The sequence below is a fragment of the Buteo buteo genome, chromosome 4 (genome assembly GCF_964188355.1).
Source record: "Buteo buteo chromosome 4, bButBut1.hap1.1, whole genome shotgun sequence".
NCBI classification, from domain to species: domain Eukaryota; kingdom Metazoa; phylum Chordata; class Aves; order Accipitriformes; family Accipitridae; genus Buteo; species Buteo buteo.
In genome coordinates, this window is record NC_134174.1 from 49066737 (window position 1) to 49085966 (window position 19230).

At 39.6% G+C, this 19230-nt stretch overlaps 1 protein-coding gene across 1 annotated transcript in view; it reads right to left on the bottom strand.

Annotated features, from left to right (window-relative positions):
• Nucleotides 1–316: 316 nt before the first annotated feature.
• FRMPD2 (FERM and PDZ domain containing 2) overlaps nt 317–19230 on the bottom strand; it is a 37527-nt gene continuing 18613 nt past the window's right edge. Inside the window, exons 12-29 of the mRNA XM_075026724.1 lie at nt 18900–19074; nt 17985–18135; nt 17750–17888; nt 16692–16844; nt 14283–14468; nt 13219–13375; nt 10427–10637; nt 9425–9528; nt 8308–8406; nt 7087–7194; nt 6851–6967; nt 6140–6375; nt 5446–5550; nt 3991–4084; nt 3404–3489; nt 3062–3209; nt 1786–2000; nt 317–488 (exon numbers count right to left, since the gene is read on the bottom strand). Of these exons, the coding sequence (XP_074882825.1) occupies nt 366–488; nt 1786–2000; nt 3062–3209; nt 3404–3489; nt 3991–4084; nt 5446–5550; nt 6140–6375; nt 6851–6967; nt 7087–7194; nt 8308–8406; nt 9425–9528; nt 10427–10637; nt 13219–13375; nt 14283–14468; nt 16692–16844; nt 17750–17888; nt 17985–18135; nt 18900–19074 (2607 nt within the window). The 3' untranslated portion in view covers nt 317–365. The remainder of the gene's footprint in view (nt 489–1785; nt 2001–3061; nt 3210–3403; nt 3490–3990; nt 4085–5445; nt 5551–6139; nt 6376–6850; nt 6968–7086; nt 7195–8307; nt 8407–9424; nt 9529–10426; nt 10638–13218; nt 13376–14282; nt 14469–16691; nt 16845–17749; nt 17889–17984; nt 18136–18899; nt 19075–19230) is intronic.

Sequence of the window (19230 nt, forward strand, 5' to 3'; positions counted from 1 at the left end):
GGATAGGAAAAGTTCTTTATTTACAAGTTATAATAGCTGCAGTTGAGAATATCTGCAATTTGTGGCTGAGGATCTAGTAGAGAATTTTTAGAAGCAGCACTAGAAGATCTGCTTTAGTATGTGCTGTTTCACTCCAATGACAGTACTGCAATTCAAAAGTTTTTTGATTGGGATAAACATCTTTCACATCTGTCAGTTTTCTATTATTTTGGTTGCTAAGGAAGAATCAGTTGAACTCTAGGGGTTGAGTTGAGTCCGGGAAGGAAAAGAAATGGAATAGAGGGCCTTGGAGAAAAGGGAAGGTTGCCTTGTTCAAGACTGGATAGAAAACATAGTAGCATTTTTCCAGGTTTACAGAAGCAAGTTTACTCACAGAAGGTTTGCCTTACCAGAGCACTCTGCTCTATTTCTGGAAGAACACCTTTTGGTGGTCTGCAAAGCAGTAGCGTGACTTCCGGAGGAGCTCCTCTTAACAAATGCAGGACATCCTAAGCAGGAAGAAGGAATATTAGATTTCTTATAGAACATGGTCTGTAGCGCATATCATTTTACCGACTGGGATGCAGACAATTTTTATTGTGAATGCCAAATCCCTGGTATTTGTGCCTCTCAGCAGTGTCTGGGGGCCAAAATTCGCTACTGTATGATTGTCATATAAGGGGGCCATATTTTTTATGTGAATGTGTATCTAAAATAAAGTCAGTTCTGTTTACAAACTTTTGTTCCACCAACAGACACATAGGTTTAAATTAATTCTTTTTCTTTTCTTGAAGAAAACAGGATTTTCAGACATATTCATTCAAACTGCATGTGGTAGGGACACATCTTCAGTCAATTATATCAACACAGCTCCACAGACTGCCACATTGACATAACCAAAGGCAGACTTTCTCAAGCCCCTCCTTGACATATCATCTATTCAGTGGCATTCAGTTTTCAGCTACAGTGGGAGATGAAATACTTAATCTGGAGGAGGGGGAGGAGAAATGCTGTAGGCCAAAACACCCTGTCTGCCCCTCTGCACAAACTGAGTAAAAAGGCTGTAAGTCAGAGAGCAAGACAGTGCTGGAAAAGGACAAACTCCATGTCAGAAAAAAAAAATCTAGTAGAATTACAGCACCCCCCAGGTGTCTAGGACTTACAGCACCTTGTCTTTTGCCCTAGCTATCTAATGATACGAATGACCTGTCAGTGGGAAAATGGCATGATTTCATCATTTCTGTTTGTTACCAATCTTACCTATTCAATGCATACTCATATACAAAACTCAGGGATTTTTCATAAGGTGAAAAGATTATGATGAAAAAAATAAATCCACATGTAGTCCTTTTTTACAATTTAATTTCTTCATGTGAGTATAGAATTTCTCATTCTAGGTAAAAAAGTTACACTGGATTTATCTCACCTGGTAGAGATTTGAATCTGGGGCATGGTATTTAGCATGCAATTACAAAGCACAAATGACCACAGGGAAAAAATATTCCAATTACACATAACAGCAACAAAAATTCCAACTAATTAACAACTGGTGTGCATCTAACAACAGGCTTTGTGCATCAGTAGTAGAAATTTATAAATTAAATTGTGGAAGAAATTCTCTGTAAGAATTCTGTTAGGAAGGAAATTCTCCATAAGAATTCTAGAGAAGAATCCTACATAGAAATCAGATTCATTGTATTCAAATTCTGACTCCCTCTGGTGATAATTAAGTTTAAATGCAGTTTCATCCCGTTGTCTTTATTAATGTTACCCATCCCGAGTCCCAGTGATAGTACTGCCTGGTACCTGATACAAGAGTCCTTGAATAGGTTTCCCATTCACAGCTAAAATGATGTCTCCAACTTCAATTTCACCATTCTCTTCAGCTGGCTGCCCTGGAAACAGTCTTTTGATCCTGACAATAGCTCCTCCAAGGTGTTTGCAATCATGTCCTTCCATCTGCAGAACACTAAAGCCGAGGCCTCCAGAATTCTTTGTCAATTTGACTTCAAATGTATTATCTGTCCAAAGCAGGGATTGGAAAAAGAGTGGGACCCGTGACATATGTACCCACTAAGGAGCTAATGTAAATTATACCCTCAGCAGACCTTTTCCCTGTGTGCTACAGAGGTAGATCTACTGATACGAATGGCAAAAGAAGGGTTTCATGTTCCTTTAACTTATGTGAGACCTAGAAATCGCACAGGCAGAATGGGGAGAACTGGATTCTATTCCACTGTGTGTTCACAGACTTTATGCCATCTGGTACGAGCCCATAAAGGAAGAAGCCTTTTGTACCAATATAAAAAGGTCCAAATGCTATCTTTTTCTGACATTCTTCTGTAAGCATTGGGTAGATCTTAATAATCTGTAGCTGCCTGATGTTAGTTTGGGTCCTGCACTAACAAGCATAAGCTAGAATCAGATCTACTGCTCTTTCCAGATGCGAACAAGAGACCAGCCCTTTCCCAAATACCATACTTGCAGCTGCACCCTATTCTGCTAGGGACAATGTAGAGGAGTAACTGCCCCATGGGAAAGTATGATTCAGACTTAGTGTTTATGAGGCAGCCTTACAGTACAATATACAGCATTTATTTGTTGGCTAAATTCAGTGAAAGTGATCTCTGAATCTTCTACTTTTAAGAAATGAAGTGAGGCAGTCTCCAGTCCTGGCCCTGGGGCAGCAGTTTACCCTTCATCCCTGACACAGCATCAGCAGTTGTGCTGGCAGCACTCTCTTTGGGTAACAGACTGGCAACGTCAACTCAGCTGCTTCCTGCCTGAGACTGCTACAGAGTACAGACAGGAGTGTCTGCTGCCAGCTCCATCTCATGAAGGCTGGGAGATACAGTATTTATGCCTAGGATAAATCGACTATATCTAGCAACTGTAACTCTAAGTACATCAGAAATATTTTGTTCAGAATTGATTTTTGATAATGCCATTAATATTGCACATTATATTTTTATTACGTATGCAGTTTTCCTTCCAACCCACAGAAATTTCATAGAATTATTTTCATTCATTCCCTTCTTGCACATTGTAAGAAGTCACCCTGAGTTCCTTTTTTATCGCTCACCATCTGTCAAAAAGCAGTAGTCCTTGGTACCATCTGTGAAGGATGTTGCCACAGAAACAACTGCACATTGGTCCTCCTTTCTGTCATTAGCAGTCAGGCATGGCTCTGCCAATTGGTAGTTTCCCCTTTCTAGAACCAGCTTGGCAATCTAAAACAATGATGAACAGGTTCCAGTTACACAGTACACAGTGACCCCTAAGTCTTTCTACTTTTCTTTTTAGGAGAATGAGGTTGGATGTGCTGTGGGAGGGGGAAGTTTCTTTTGGCCCAGCTTTGCTACTGTACTTCATACTAAGTGCAGTTTATTCTACTGGGTATCTTACTGAGCTCTGCTGTACAAACCTGGCAAGATTTCTTAAGGTGTTCCACAGCCTGTTTGTGGGTGATGCCACAGAGGCTGATGCCATCTACTTCCAGCAGACGATCACCTGAGGCAAAAGAAAACAGACAAACAAACAAAAAAGGGTCAAGTTGCTTTGATGTTCAAGTTCAATAGGTATAAACCTTGAGGCTGCCCAGGTTGCAATAGATCTTCATGCTTACATGTGTCAAATTATACTACTTCATATGAAAGCAATACTGCTCGTTGTACAGCATCCTATAACTAGCACTTAAAACATACCAGGGTATTCTGTAAGTAAATGCAGTGATAATATGTGGTTATCATAGCAACACTGAAAGTAGAGGTCAGAGTCACTAGCCTGATGTGCAGCTACAGAGAGTAACTGTACAATGTTGGTATGAGACTCCTGGGTTTTCAGTGGGGTATCTGCACATAGTACAGGGACAGGCTGAGGAACAATGGACTGCATATTATATTTCACAGTTGCATGACCTCCAATCCCAAATGTGTTTCATTGTCCCTGTGGCAAGCATTCCACACTAACATTGAGTTCTGCAGCCCAGAGTTTTATTGCCAGACATGTTACCTATCTTTATTTGTCCGTCCTTATCTGCTGGTCCCCTGGGAATAATTGACTTCACATATATCCCACCGTGACGCACACTAGTGTTAATTCCACCCTGCAAAACATATGCCCATAAATTAGAGTGGAGTCTTCACATGTTCTTCCTGTGATAAAAATCAAAGCAACTTACACATGCATTGCAAAGCAACTGCTTCAGGAATTACTTTTTTTTTAAAAAAAAAAAGGAAAAAAATGAAAGAGGATGTTACTCCAAAGTCCCTATTATAATAGTTGTAATATACTTTCCTAGGTAGTAATCTTGTTTTATTTTCTCAGGAAAATGCAATGCATTTCTATGTGGCTATATAAAAACATTTAGTAAATGTTCATAAATTTTTCCCTATGCTAACATAAAGATGGGGTTGCATCTTTCACTCAGTCTCTAGCCCAGCTTCCAAGCTATGCAATAACCATTCAGCAATTATTAACCTTTCAGACAATATATAAAGCACGGACCTGAACTTGTGCAGCCACTTGAGAGCCTACAGCTCAGACGAATTCCAGATTAGCCTAAAAATCATGTTCTGTCCATCTACATCCCCTGGCCAAATTAAAATGAAAGAGCAGCCCTCAATTTCTTCTGCAGGCAATGAAATGGTGGTTGCTTCCCACTCTATTTCAGCAAAGACTGTAAAGGCATCTCAGCCTGGAGGGGTAAATTCAACTTTGATAGCCAGGACAAGGAATTATTATTCAAATGTGGCAGATAGTTTTCACTGCTGCCTTCTCTGGTCCTCTAAATATATGGAGAACTGTATTTCCTTATATTAGGAAATAAAATTGGCTAAGGCCCTTTCTCTGGCCTTCTGAATAAGCAGCATGGCATATCTTGAGCCCACACAGCTAAACTTTCAGCCCCCCAGCATGGGATGGCTTCTGTTATACTGCTTGTTGAGGCACAGGCCAAAGCCGTATCGAGGGCTGTCAACAACTACACAGTGCCTGTGGGCCACTGCTTGAGCCCATGCCACGGTCCTGTGCAATCTGCTTGTACAGACACAGCCTTTGAGTTCCAGGAGCTCCAGGGGAGCAGCAAAACCAGTCATGACCTGGAGAATTATTTGTGTTGCTGCATTTTCTAGAGGCTCTGGCTATATCCCTCCCTGACCAAACTCTACTTTAAATGGTAGGTCTTGTTCTCAAATTGAGTAAGGATGAATAGGGCTTGTACTGCCACGTGCTTTATGCTGGCACACTTCTTTCACAGATTCTGCGGGCAAGAACTGGGGAATGAACAGAGCCAGTACTTCATGCTTTCTCTGTCAATCCATCAGACGCTTAGGTTTGAAACATGCCATGCTAACAGTTTTTGTTATCAACCTTTTATCTTTGTTCCACATAAATACACTTCCCTATGTGTTTCTTGGTCATGTAACAGTTTGACAGACACACTGAAAGATTAATAGTAACACTTGCAGTCACACTGATTCCAAAAGTCCCGTCTTCTTTAACAAGCTCCACAGTATAGATTTCCTTTGAGTTGGTTTCAGATAGAGATGGTAAATGCGAAGAATCAGCTTCCTGTCTCAAAAATATGAACACTAATGAGATTACAGCATCTCAGTAAAAAAAAAAGGGGGGGGGGGGGAATAAAAAAAGAAGAGAGAGTTTCCAGAAGATATAAAGGGTTTGAGCCTGCTGTCACTGTAAGCCCAGAGTGGTACCATTTATATCCCTGACATTATTTCAAGCTTACACTAATGTTACTCAAAATATAATCCGTCTAAATGTGCATAGGCTGAGTATAGATAAGAATGCTCTCTAATAGTAGGAAATTAGACACAAAATGTTGCTGTTCTGTGTCTGGTTGAAAAATTAAGAGACTGCAAGAAAATAATCAAAATTTTGTACCTCCACTGGAAAAAGGAGAAGAATTTTTAATAACATTTTGTGGAACAGTTTCCCCATTTTTCTAGACATATTCTAGACACGTCTAGCATTTTGACCCTTCCAATGTAATTTAACAAGCAACATCTTCCAAGGTTTTCTTTCTCCTTTCCTAATTTTTTTAATTTCTCGGTTACTTTCCATTCTTAATATAGCTGGCATGTTGTTAAGACACATACATGCTGGGCATAATATTACTGAACAGCATCAAAATCTCAGTTACCTCCACATCCAGGCTATCAGCTGAAGGAACTGGAATCCTAGGGCCCAATTTTGGTGCTAAATTCCAGGAAAGAGCCTTCTCAAGTTCATCTACATTTATGTCCTGTTCTTTGGGGAGAGCTGTATGACAATCCTGAATCTTTTTTCTCCCACTGTCTACACAAGAGATCTCAGATTCACTAGTGCTGTTTCCTCTTGATAGATTCTTTTCTTCATTTAATCCTTCTTCATACATGTCTGTAAAGCCATACCAAAATAAAACATTGCTGAATGCAAACAGTAAGTGAACTTGAAGGCAAATATTATTATACCTCAGCACAGGAAGACAAAGTAACTTCCTACATCAACTGGTTGTGAAATCAGATCTATAAAATGAGTCAGTCATTGTAAAATGGAGCTCTGCTATTATAAGTGTGGAGAAATATGTTTGCTTCATCACTGCAGAGGACTATGACTCTCTATCAGAGAAAGAAATGCCAAAATTCCCCTGGTGTTCAGCAGTGCAGCCCATAATAGATTTTTTCACACTGACTGTAGAACAGAAATCATATGATACCTACTAGAAGTTGACTACTTTCCCTGCTAACCTATGGTTATTATAACTGGCACTGAGTAGCAAGAAAGTACTACTACATTCTAGTGCCTAATAAATACCAGTGTCCTGAGTTAACTATTAGCATTTCATAGCCAGCAAAGGCATTTGCCTTTATACCTTTGGGTTGAGAGATGATGAGCTCCACTTCATCAGGAGAATTCTGTATGATTTTAACTGCAGTATTAAATGAAACGCCCTCAAGACTAATATTATTCACAGAGATGAGTCGTCCTCCTTAAAAAATAAAGGATAAAAACAAGACAAAGCACATCTAAATAAGGAAATAAATCCAGAGTAGCTAACTTTAAAGTATGAAAGTATCTTAATTCTAATTAAAAACTAAGGACGGTGACCTGGTTTGATATTTCCAGCTCTGTCTGCAGGTCCCCCAGGGATAATTGAAGCGATAAAGATACCGAGGTCTAATTTTCCTACATTTTCTCCTCCAATAATTACAAAACCTGCAAAAATGAGATAGTATGAGAATGCAGAGACACTGGCAGTATTAGAAAAGATGAACCTTAGGAGCACAAAAGGCTCTTACTCCAATGGCATAAGTTTTATACATGGTCTGGAGAATGGGGAGCTCTGATTTACGTGGCATCAAGGTCTTGATTTGGGAGAAGTTTAAAGTCATGTTATAGTTAAAGTGAGCCGGTAACTTTGGTGGCTATTTAAATATAATTTCTCAATAAGAATACTTTCCTGGCTTGGGACTTTTAAAGATTCCGACTACTTTCTTCCAAGAGTCATAAACTATGTGGACCTTAGTATTTAACACCTGCAGGAGGAAAATGGTATAAAAGGTCATTAGATAAATTCAAACATTGTTCTACATCATGCAGTCTAGGGCCCCTGATGTGGGCCATGTAAACTTCTAATGGATATGCAAGAGATATCTAAGAAAATTAAATCTATTGTCAAGTAGTTCAATTTCACTATCCTAGTTTAGAATAGTCTGCCTATTGCAGAATGTATTGTTCTCACTGGTAGAATACTTGAGTTTGGGATCAGGATATTCCACACAGACCTGCACCATTTAGAAATCTGATGTTTAATTGTATTAATGATCAGCTGTGAAACCTGATAGTCCTCTGAACTCATCCACAAGAACAGGATACAGTGCAATAGTGTATTATATAACAAAAATGTTATCGAAATCGGAATCCAGAGGTCAAGAAACATTTTGCACCCCCACAGGTAATACCTGAAAGGTTTGCAGAACTTCATCTCGGCCTGTGTAAGGTCTAAGATAAATAAAATCACTGCACATGTATTTCAGATACAAAACTAAATCCTTGTTCCTTTCATTCTACTCTTAGTACTTGGTCCCCTTGACCTCTGTGGCCTTAGTTAATCTTCTGAAAAAACTGTGGTCTTGATTTATGTGCTCAGTCCTTTTCAGTCTCAGAAATTCGAAGTCCTTCTCAAAGATCAGTAGTCTTATTCCATAAGAAGAATAAAGGAGGTGAAGAAGGTTACAGTCTTGCCCAGCTTGAGTCAGCAAGTATCAGTGTTAGCACCAGGATCTGATAGTCCCAGTAACAAACATAACATTTATGTTCCTTACTTACCAAATCCATTCTTAGCATCACGTTTTAGGCTGACACAGATTATTTCTCTTTCTAGACCACTTAGCAAAACTTCCTTTTGGATGGCTGGTGATGCAGGTGCTGCAAAAAAAATCCCAGCTAGAATAAATGCAGATTAATGCAGGGAGACAATAGATTCATATAGTATGCAAAACTGGGGCTTCAAAACTTAGAAATATATTTTGTCCTTGTTTTCAACATTACCGTTGCTTCTGAATCAATATAATTCAGGAAGGAAGCTCAAACAAGTGTTTGGAAATTTGCATTCTTTAGAAAAGTATATGTACAGTAGCTGTGTAAGCTCTTCCTATAATGTTCTTTTCTGGGAGACTATGCATTTATCTGCAACTTTTTTAAGATCAGGGTATGTAAAGTGTCAGGCATGTAGTGCCCATTGTATGTGAGAGTGATTTGGACACAAAATCTCTTATGGGTTCCTTTGGAAACTTTAGCCTTCGGCCCTGTGGGCCCTTTTGGCTCTGTAGGTGCAATCCCATCAGCACTGATTGTGATGGTGACTTCTGTAGTATTAACACTACTTAACGTTGTGCAAGTGCCACAGTGTGTTTAAAGTACAGTTCTAATTTTAAAATGGACTAACTAAATAATCATAGCTTCATATTCTATAGATCTGCTCACTGTGTGCATGCAATATGGCTTCTGTTAGAAAATTAGGTGTCCAGTTCTTATTCCAGTTAGTGTCATGCAAATACAAGAATAGAGGAAGGACCTGGAGCCAATGTTGTCTCATTCATTATTTATTGAGTTGTAGAGCTCAGTTGCAAACCAAATTATGACCTCTGAACATAGGTATATTGCCCCATAGGAGAGTCCTGGGTGTACTGAACTATGTCTCTGAAGAGCATTAGGCACCATTGATAGAATAATTTTATCATGAAGTCCCTTACCACTGGTCCTGATGGAAAGCGTGAGTGAAAGGGAAGAAAACAGCTTGTCTTGCTAAACTCTGGGTTAATTCCCAGGACTAGAAGTACAAAAGGATATTCTTTAATCTGTAAGTAGAATATGTTTTGGTCTCCTGCTATTGAAACAATAAATATGGGAGGGTACTGTCTCTCTCTATGATTATTATACTCACCACTCATTGTGTTCTGAGTTGAATGGATAGAGAGGTAGTCATAACTCCTTTGCTTTCCATTCAAATTGATGTGCATTTCTGACTGGGATAGCCCTGACGTGGATCTGCATGGCAGGAAATGAAGACTGCATTACAATAACAAATCAGCAATGGTATTTAGCACTCTTCATTGTCATTAGTCTATCAGAGCTAAGTTGGGAATGCACATGTTTGTAGCCTTTCAATGAGTATTCTGATTTCTGGGCTACATTTCATTGTAGGGGAGAGGTAGCTTATCCTTGCCAGCATTTGCTTCCAAATAACAGCTGCCATTAGACCACTCACATCATGACTGATTTCCCCCTGTGTTTTTCTCTGAGCTAAGTGCAGGCATCAGGAAAACACAGCATAGCCTCAGCATGATTCATTTAGCCCTGCTGTCCTTTTAGACAAAACCACATCTGAAAGTTTTTCTGGTAGTTCATGTTCTTCTTGGCTCTATTCTAACTCTTGGTATTCTAAAAGGCACTAGAATTCATCAAAGGCCTTGAGACTGCATGCAGCTATAGTAACCACCTACACTGGTGAATGTACCAATGCAAATGAAAAGGGAAAAGTTCTTACATTGTTCTCTATGATTTGCACCTTTAGACATGGAGGAATCAATTAGGTAAGACCTGCTCAAAACCAGCTTCCACTGTGCATTCAGTTCACATACTGCCATTTCCAGAGAAGATCCACAGACATTAAAGATTTTACTTTTATTCTCCGTTATTTTTATCCTTCTCCATAACCCAGTAAGTGGTTCCTTCCTGAGTCTGGTACAAATTTAAATGTCATTCTTTTTCAAGTTCTTATCTGTTAGACTGTTAGCTTCCTGCCTGTGTTTGCACTAGTGCTGGCACCGTGGAGCCCCCAGGCCAATAAAGACTGAAAAAACAAAAAGTCTGCCTCACAGTTTACCATAGAGGTTTTCAAGGATATAGTCTATGACTGAGTATTCTTACACATGTTTAAACCTACCTGCCAAGATTGCTTTTGTCTCTAGTCCTGTTGTTGGTTTCCACACTGAGGTTATCACAAGATTTGCTCATCATCCCAGCAGAAAGGTTTTCCAGGTTTGCTCCATAGAGCACATTCTCTGAACGAGACAGTCTCTGAATCAGGGCAAGGTGTTCACGCTGAGCTGCATATGCAGAATTTGATTTGTCTATTTCCACAAATTTACTTTCCTCTGAATAAGAAGGGAGAGAAGGGGAGGAAGGAAAGATAAACCCACTGTTATTATCCCATCTTTTTAAGCTCAAAGGTGCTTTCTATCTAACCTTTTGAACATGCCAGCAAAAAAGGTTGACATCACAGATACATTTGTTCTGGTATCCTTGAGGATATCTAGGCCTTGGAGTGAGTGGAAAGGGTTTCCAATCCATTTCTTTCATAGAAAGCATACACTGTATTTAGATTTAATTTCTCTGAATTATACTGCAGATTCACTTTCCACAAAGATGTGTACAATTCCATGAAACGTACAATTATGTATAATTTAAACCTGAGTATCTCTGTAAAGTATATTTTGTAAGTGTTTGGTGTATGAGAAATATCTGTCTGTCAGAGACTGAATTAGCCAGGCTGGTGGTTTTCCATCCTTCACAGGCCCACCACTCCAATATACATATATCTAAGAAGACATTAGCTCTGCTAACACATGGTCTCTTAAGTTCAGAGAGAGGCCAAGGAGCTGGCTGTTTGCTCTGAGTGATTTGCCCAAGTGAAGTTGAATAGGGGACCGTCTTGGTGGCAATGCTTGCTATCCAATTTTCCACCTCTGTGTGAAATCTACTATTTGCTTAATGACATCTGGGCTCTGCTATATATGAATCTATCCTCTCAAAAATTTTTATTTCCCTGAAACAAGATAGTGCTGGAGGAGGCATTGTTAATTTATTTAGGTTCTCAACTGGTGGGCTGGAGAGGGGATTTGAAGGAGAGAGGGACTGCAGGCAACTGGAGACACGTTGGAAAGTGAAACAAGAACTCTGCTTGGTACAGGCTAGCACAAATATGGGCTTTAATTCTGTTTGTACGTGACAGCTGACCTCCCATGTTTTTTCCTAACAAATAGTAGCCTGAATGCAACTTTCTAGAAACTACTCTGCAGCATTAAACCTAGGCTCCTCTTTCCTCAATGACTTTGATCAGGGGCATTTGTTAAGGTATCAGAAGGCTTAAGTGTCCACAGTATTAGCACTGTCTAAGAGTTGCCATGGTGATTTCAAAGTAGGGGGTTGCTTGCAAGTTTTGAAGAGATGGTGACTTACACATCTGAACAGTGTAGCAGAAGCAAGAGTTTCCCTCATGCAGAAAGAGCCTTATAATCTCTTACAGCCTCACTGTGGTGGCAAAGGCAGAATTTTGAACTACTTTAGGTCATTGCCTTCACAAAGCCTTTTTTCTGGGACAGCAAGCACACACTGAACCTCAGAACCTGCAGTCACATGGTTTGTGTAAGTCTGGCTTGTTTCAGTGATTTGGGGTGCTTGTAATCAGGACTTGGGTTATAATTTTCTTAGCTCTTGATCTTTTTGTTCTTGTAGATATGGAATATAGTAATTTTTATTAAAATATATTACCACAAGCAAATGTGACACAGGAAACTTTAAGATTCACTATTAGCACTCATTTGTATGCCACAAATCACAGTCCCACCAAGTTATGTTTGAAGCTACAGGAGCCCAAGCCACAAAAGGTGCCTTGAACCTAAATGTCATCCTAGCACCTTTTTCCATGTAACAAATTTGTGCAGGTGGAATTTCACCTTTCATGAAATAATTTTAGTGGGAAAGAAGCAATATATCAATCATCCTGTTTATCCTATGATATAATTTGTTGCCAACACGCTAACAGTTTTACTAGAGAAAGGAGTATCCCAGCAGATAAGGCATGACACTTGATTCTCCTGCTATGACTTACTGGGTCAAATACTCAGTGGTTGTAAGTGGTAATGATTCTGTACAAGGCGATGGATGAGCTAGTAAAAACTGATGTTGCTCCACTGAAGTCAAGAGTGATGACAGTCATCAACTTAGGCTGTTATTTCTAATGTGCCTCATTTTCCCCATAATGATCCTCACCTATCTTTATAGAGTGTGCTGAGAACTGTGGGTGAGAAGTGCTATGTAACTGCCCTGGGTTGAGCAGAACCTTGTCTTAGAAACTATGGAAAATCTGAAGTCTAAGGAGGTATTAGTTGTATCTTCCACAGACATGGCAAAGTCTAAGATGACAGCAGCTAGCAGCTACATAGTTGAGTGGGTATGACTGATGTGCCTTCGGTTTAGTGGTTTTGTCTTGGGACTGAACTGTAGGGTTGAACCCCTGTCTTATGCAAAGATAACCAGTTAAATTCAGCTCCAGCATATCTGGGCACTACTGTAGTTACTCTTTGTGTGGAACATTTCTCAGGTTACGTTTGGGATAAGTCTGATACATTTCTTCAGAATTCTCAGCAGACTTCCTGAAGGGAAGTCTAATCATGTTTTTTTTTTTAATCTGAGTTTAGCTACACAGTTGTTATCATCAGAGAACCCCTTTCCACCCCCTGCACGTGCCCACTTACATACACATGCTAAATTAGACTTACACACCTCTTAACTTCCAGTGAAGTAGGAGACGTTATTTTCTAGTCTGCAAATGAGGAACTGAAGCACAGTGAAACTGATGTGGCAGGTTCTGAGTCTCAGCTTCACTGAATGCACCTTTCCTAAAACCTAACCTTGTCCTATGGCCTGAACAACAAAAGTGCATTTATACCTCACCTGATGAAGTTTGCCGAAGTTGCCTAGAATTCATCTGTGCATTGAATTTGTGCTGGGCAGAGCAGAGGTCCAGTAGATATTTACATGTCTTTGCTGTATCAGTAATGAAGGTGTGTTTCTTGCCACTGAAGCTGCTTTCAATCATGAATTTTCTTCTCTAAAGGGAAAAAAAACCACAGCATGCTTCATATGTCATCCATTACACTGAGGCACTGAAAATTCATTTGTTTAATCTTGTTGGTTTGTCCAGTTGTATTTATGCCTCGCTGCATGCCTTCTGAGTGCAGTAAATGCCTATTGTAAATGCCTATCTTAAATTCAACAGTTGTTAGTGAGGTGTCTGCCATTGGGATCATAACTGCCCTATGTCAAAAGTCAAGAGCCTTTGGACATTGACTGCATTGAGAGAAGGTTGATAGAACTGGCAAAATTTGGCCCTACACATGTTAAAAGTATTAAACCAGTTTAATGTGAAAATGAAAACATCTTCAAGGGGCAGAAGGGCCATTTTGGGAGAGCAAATAGACTGGGAAATGTCTGATGCAGGTTGACACCTACACTGTATGATGGTAGATTGATATACTTCTGATGGCAGGATACCATTTAGAAGGGGTCACAGTCTTGTCACCAATATGGGTTTGTTAACACACATCAATATACTAAGAGATGAGGATGGGAATAATGAGATCTGGAAAGAGGGAGACCTGATCCCATGACCTAATGTGGGTAGGAAAACAAAAGAAAAGATGAGAGAGGAATGGATATGGAATATGCCATAAAGAGGTTTGACATAGCCTCTGTAATAGTCAACACCAAATTATTCAGTTTTATAGTAATTTGACTCCAGCCTTGGCAAAAAACCTCCAGAACTAAACCTCACTAAGAACTGAGTATCTTGGTATCCACATCCAGATCCAGCCTTGATTTTAGACTGGTTTTGAAAAGGAATTGTCTGTATAGAATGAGTCTAATTCTGGCTCTGAATGCAATAGATTTATCAAAGTACAGGCAGAAGGGGAGTAAAGTAGTAGAGTGGAGAAGAGATTCACTTGGTTCCAACTCACATGAGCTGAAATTCTCTCTGTTTCACGCCACTGGAATCTTAAACTGGCAATTCTTGTGTGATTTTTGACCTCATACACAATGATGCCTTTGGCACAAATTCCCAGGATGATGTCCCCTCCTGCTCCTTTCTTCTCTTGGGACACACGGTAGAATAACACTCCATATTCAGGAAGTTGCTGAGTCACCTTGTAGAGAAAAAGTGCATTTACCATGCATTATTCAAAAAGAGCATAGGAAGAAAAGGTAGGTAGATGGGGGAGGAAATGGTTTTGAGTCTACTGAATATTCTTTCACTCTGTCAAGAAAGCTTTGAAAACTCTTACCAAATTTTCATACCTACTGCCTCACAGAATCATCACCTTACTTTGGTGTGTCATAGAGCCATACATGCATTAATTTCCCATGTGTAAAGTTGAAATAACACTTTCCCACATACCTCATTTGAGGAGGTAGGAGGATTATGTAGCTTTCTGCACAATAATCTAAACATTACAGTGGCACTGAGGTACTCAACAGTACTGCTACCTGGCACTTGTGTGCATTTCTGAACAGAAATCCATGCTGGATTAATGCTCCTTGACTACTGTTAAACCTTGTTTCTTTCCATTTTCTTTTCTTTGTCTTTGTTTCCTTGAGCAAACCCAGAAAACACGAGGTACAGCAAATATGATGATCTTAGTAAAACTGCTAATACTTTGGTGTCAGGGCTACTCTGACATCGTTATGGGCTTGTGTGGTTTCTTTTCTACAATAGTGATGACCAATTGGAAATATTACCTGCAGTGACACCGCAGCTCCCAGCCTGCAATGAACTCACTCAGGTACATACACCCGTTCCTTCATGGCTATCATCTTTTAAGAACAGACATTATAAATTCCCATTGCCAAGAATCTTAAGTTACAGGGTTTGCTAAATTGCACCTCAGAGTCTCTCACCTAAATATAGTAGTGACTTTTGAGGGAATTTCACTGTCCCAGAATTCCCTTCAGTGTCAGACTTTATAGTAACAGATCTTCAGTGTCTCTTCTTTCTTGCACAGTGCTCATTGCTGGGTGAAAAGTTAAATAGGATTATACTTCAAAGGACTGAGGAGCCAGCTTCTGCCCCTGCCATCTAACTGTGCAGAGGATACTCTGAGAAACTCACCCAGAGGTTCTGGGTGTTGTTGCTTGTCTTTCTACCTCCTGCACTTGGCCACAAAATGTTAAAATGTGACTCAATCCCTTTACAGAACTATGGAATATGAGGAAGGGTTTCTGTCCTCTTCTGTGATCTGCAGATCAATATAGATTTATTCTAAAACTTTTTTTTCCCTGGGAAGCTAATGTAGAATCCCCACATGACTTTTCAAACATGAATGGAGATTTTCAGTGACCAATATAAAACACTTTAAGAAGATCTGTTTTTCAGAAAGTATCCAGAGCACAAATGTTCAGGTCCTGAAAACTGGGGCATCTATAATCACTAGCTGAATCTGGGTTTTAATTTTTAATCCCTTTCATATTTGGAATTTGCATGTTCTTGCCATGGGGGCTATCTTTCTCACTTTGTATGGTGTGTTGGCTCCTTCTACAGATTTATTCATTGAAACAGATACTAACAAAGCTGCTTTTCTTCATTGGATTTGCCATGCATGATGGGACTGTCATTAAGGCTAAGCTTCAATCTATTTCTTCAATTCCACTGACGGTGTTAGATGAGGAACTAACATAATTAAACAGCAGCTGAACTAAAATGATGCTATAAATAAAAGCATGTGGCACTGCAGCAAAATGGCTAGTGATATTTATCCATTATCTAATCCCTGGTATTTTTCATTTGATGGAAAGCAGAGAAGTTTGGGGGAGAAGGAGAAATTAGGGGAAAGAAAAAAAATAAATCCCACATCATCATGACACTCTAGAGCCCTAGAGAAAGTGTCATGTGAAAAAAATATATCAGATAACTCCTTCCTCACTTCCAGGGTTCACAGGTACTTTTAAACAAATAATGACTACATGTTTAGAAACTGGCTGAACAGATGCTGTAGTTTCAGAAATCAAGAAAGTGCTTATTCCTATTTTTTAAAATAATCTCTAATACATTCAATAGGTGTATTTATAATCATCTGGAACCCAGCCATGTTGGTAACATGCTGAAAATTTGCATCAACCCTTAGGATGTTGAAAATACCCTGAAATGTGCATTAACCCTTTATAAACTATCAGTAAAAGGAAACTTACCATGTAAATGTGGTGTAAGTTATTTAGAGTGACAGTAATTCTGAGGTTTTTGTTGACTATTCAAATTTGTTCACCATATTTAAAATCCACTGTATCAGACAAGAGGGAAATAATAGACAATGGTAAACGGAGAGAGGCTTTCTATCTCAAAATAAATAAATAATGTTTGGACTATGGCAAGTTACCTTTAAAAATTCTAGTTCAGCTTCATCCTCAAACAGGGAACGATTCATACGATGTAATTTAGCAAGCTCTCGCTGTACATACGTGAGGGTCATTTTCTCTATTCGGCTTGCTGGAATGTAGTCTTCAACACGAAAATAGCTCTTTCCATGCATCTTTAGGAGAAAAAAATTGAAAAAAACAAGAGAGGAGCCTTTTGTTCTTTCTTGACTTTTCTTATTTGATGCATTTCCATTTTCAGGGTGACCTGTATGCTGAAGTCACCCTGTTGTCATTTCCTAAAAGAAGATGGGGAAGAGCAGGTAGTGTCCTGACAGCCAAATGTGCTTCTTGCACCTGTGCTCAGCCAGGTGCTCAAAGCACACACTACTTCTCTGTGCAGAGGGGAGAAAAGAGCTGGGCTTACAGGCATTCCTGAAGTCTTACACATAGAGCTGACAGCTACAGCTGCATCAGTACAACCTACATTGGGGGACCCAGTGCCAGGATGGATCCGACCAGGTGGATCAGACTACTCAGAGTTCAATTGATGGAGCTACACTGACTTATATAACTGAATATATGGCAGAGAGCATAAATGGGTATTTTCTGTACACTTCAAAACTAGGGTAACTAGTTCAGCTATATCATCAGCAACCATCCTGTCTTTGCAGCTTGTGGATCTGAGCCTACACGCAAATTAGCTGTGAATTCTGGAGTGTGTATTTATTTTTCTCTTCCATGTTTTCTAATCTCTTTAAGCCCCTCTGCATATCCAAGCTCTGCCTATGTTGGAAATTTTCTACAGATTTTCTGGAGTTTCCGGGCTGTGTTATCAATTATGAAAGACCAAGAGTCTTTCATCACTCTGCCATATTTCTTGCCAAATTCATCTGGCTTATTACTACTCATTAATCAGGCAAATTTTGTAATTTTTTAAATTATAACTGAAATGTGATTACTGAAGCACTTAGCTGAAATTATGTGCTATTCACATTTCTTTATTAAACTCTGTGACAAACAAAAGCTGCAAAAGCTGTTGAGAGAGACCTCTGAGAAATATTGTATTATTTATCCACACCTCAGAAACATAATTGCCAAACTCTGCCTGTAAAGCCAAAGCGCCGAGTTTCAGGGCAGTCTCATCATTGCAATATAATCGCTCCTCCAAAATATCTTTACGAAGCTGCAGGTAAAACTGATGCCTTGTCAAGCCATGCCTGGAACACAAAAGGGTTTAGGAACACAGGAGGAGCCTTGAACAGTCACCCTAAATGCTACTGTTTTTCCTGCTGTCAGCAGAACCATGTACTTACTGGATAACATTAAAGTGGTTGACAAAGAATTTTATCCTTAGAAAGAGTGTGAAATTAATGATGGAGGTTTTCTTCTTGGGTTGGTCATTCCAGCCATCTGGGGCTACTTTGTAGAGTTTGGTCTCCTCATCCAAAAAGAAGAATTCTTTACCTGAAATGAGAATTTGTGGTTCTGTGATAAGTCTGTAGATAGTTCAGTGGTTCAAAGCTCTGCTGTCTTCATTCAGTGCATCACTAGCCATAAAAAATAAAATGGATCATGGATGTCAGTTGAGATCTACTTCTCTGTGTCATGGTTTAATGCATTGCTTTTTTGATGGAGAACTTAGGATAATACTTAGTGTGTAATTTAGGAGTACAATTGTTAGATGCTGGATTGGTGTGGTATCTATGGAATCCCTTAAGAATTGATGGGGCTTGCATTCTGCTCAGAATTCAGGTTCTGCACCCCATTGTAATCCTCACACTCTACACACAAGGTATGCTTCTTCCTAGTGCCTCAGCCGTGCTTGCCATCAGAAATGGGAGATGTGGGTCTTGTAGACAAAATAGCTAAGCCTGTACTCCAACTTATATCTAGTAACAAAGGCAGGCAGCCTTCCTCAGTACAGTGCTTCCTGGAATTTCTGCTGGAGCTACATGGCTCAGTATTATTCCAGTGCAAGGCTGGGACACAGCCTTTTCTGCATAGGAATATCAGCCAGTAACAGTATGGCTGTGCTGATGCACAGTCCTAGGGTAGATATGCTTTACATCACTGCAGTACAGTTTAAACCAATGTACCTTACTTTTGCTTAAGTTTTGGCTGTGCTTTCCTCTCAGGATCTTAAAGGAGCTTACTGGAATTCATTAATAAATTGACTATGGAGGCACTGAGGGAGACAACTGTTATTGTAGTTAGCTGTGTCTCATTACCTTTCAGGTAAGCCAAGCCAAAGTAGAAATGTTCCACCAAGTTTGCATACGCCACCACGGTATTGAAAACATCTCTTGCCTTGGACTTGATGTCACATTGTACCTCAAGGCACTGCCCGTTGAGTAGAATCACATTGAGATCCCTTTGGGACAAATAGGATTTCCCTTTTTTAGTCTAAGAACATGTAAAAAAGAATGAAGAATGAGTGTCAAATACAAGCAATGCAAGTTCCACAGCATTTTATTACTGAGGCCCCCTACTCTCCTGTCTCTCCATAACCTGATAGAATTGGTCACAAGACTATGCTGTTTCCTGCCTTCCTTCTCATAA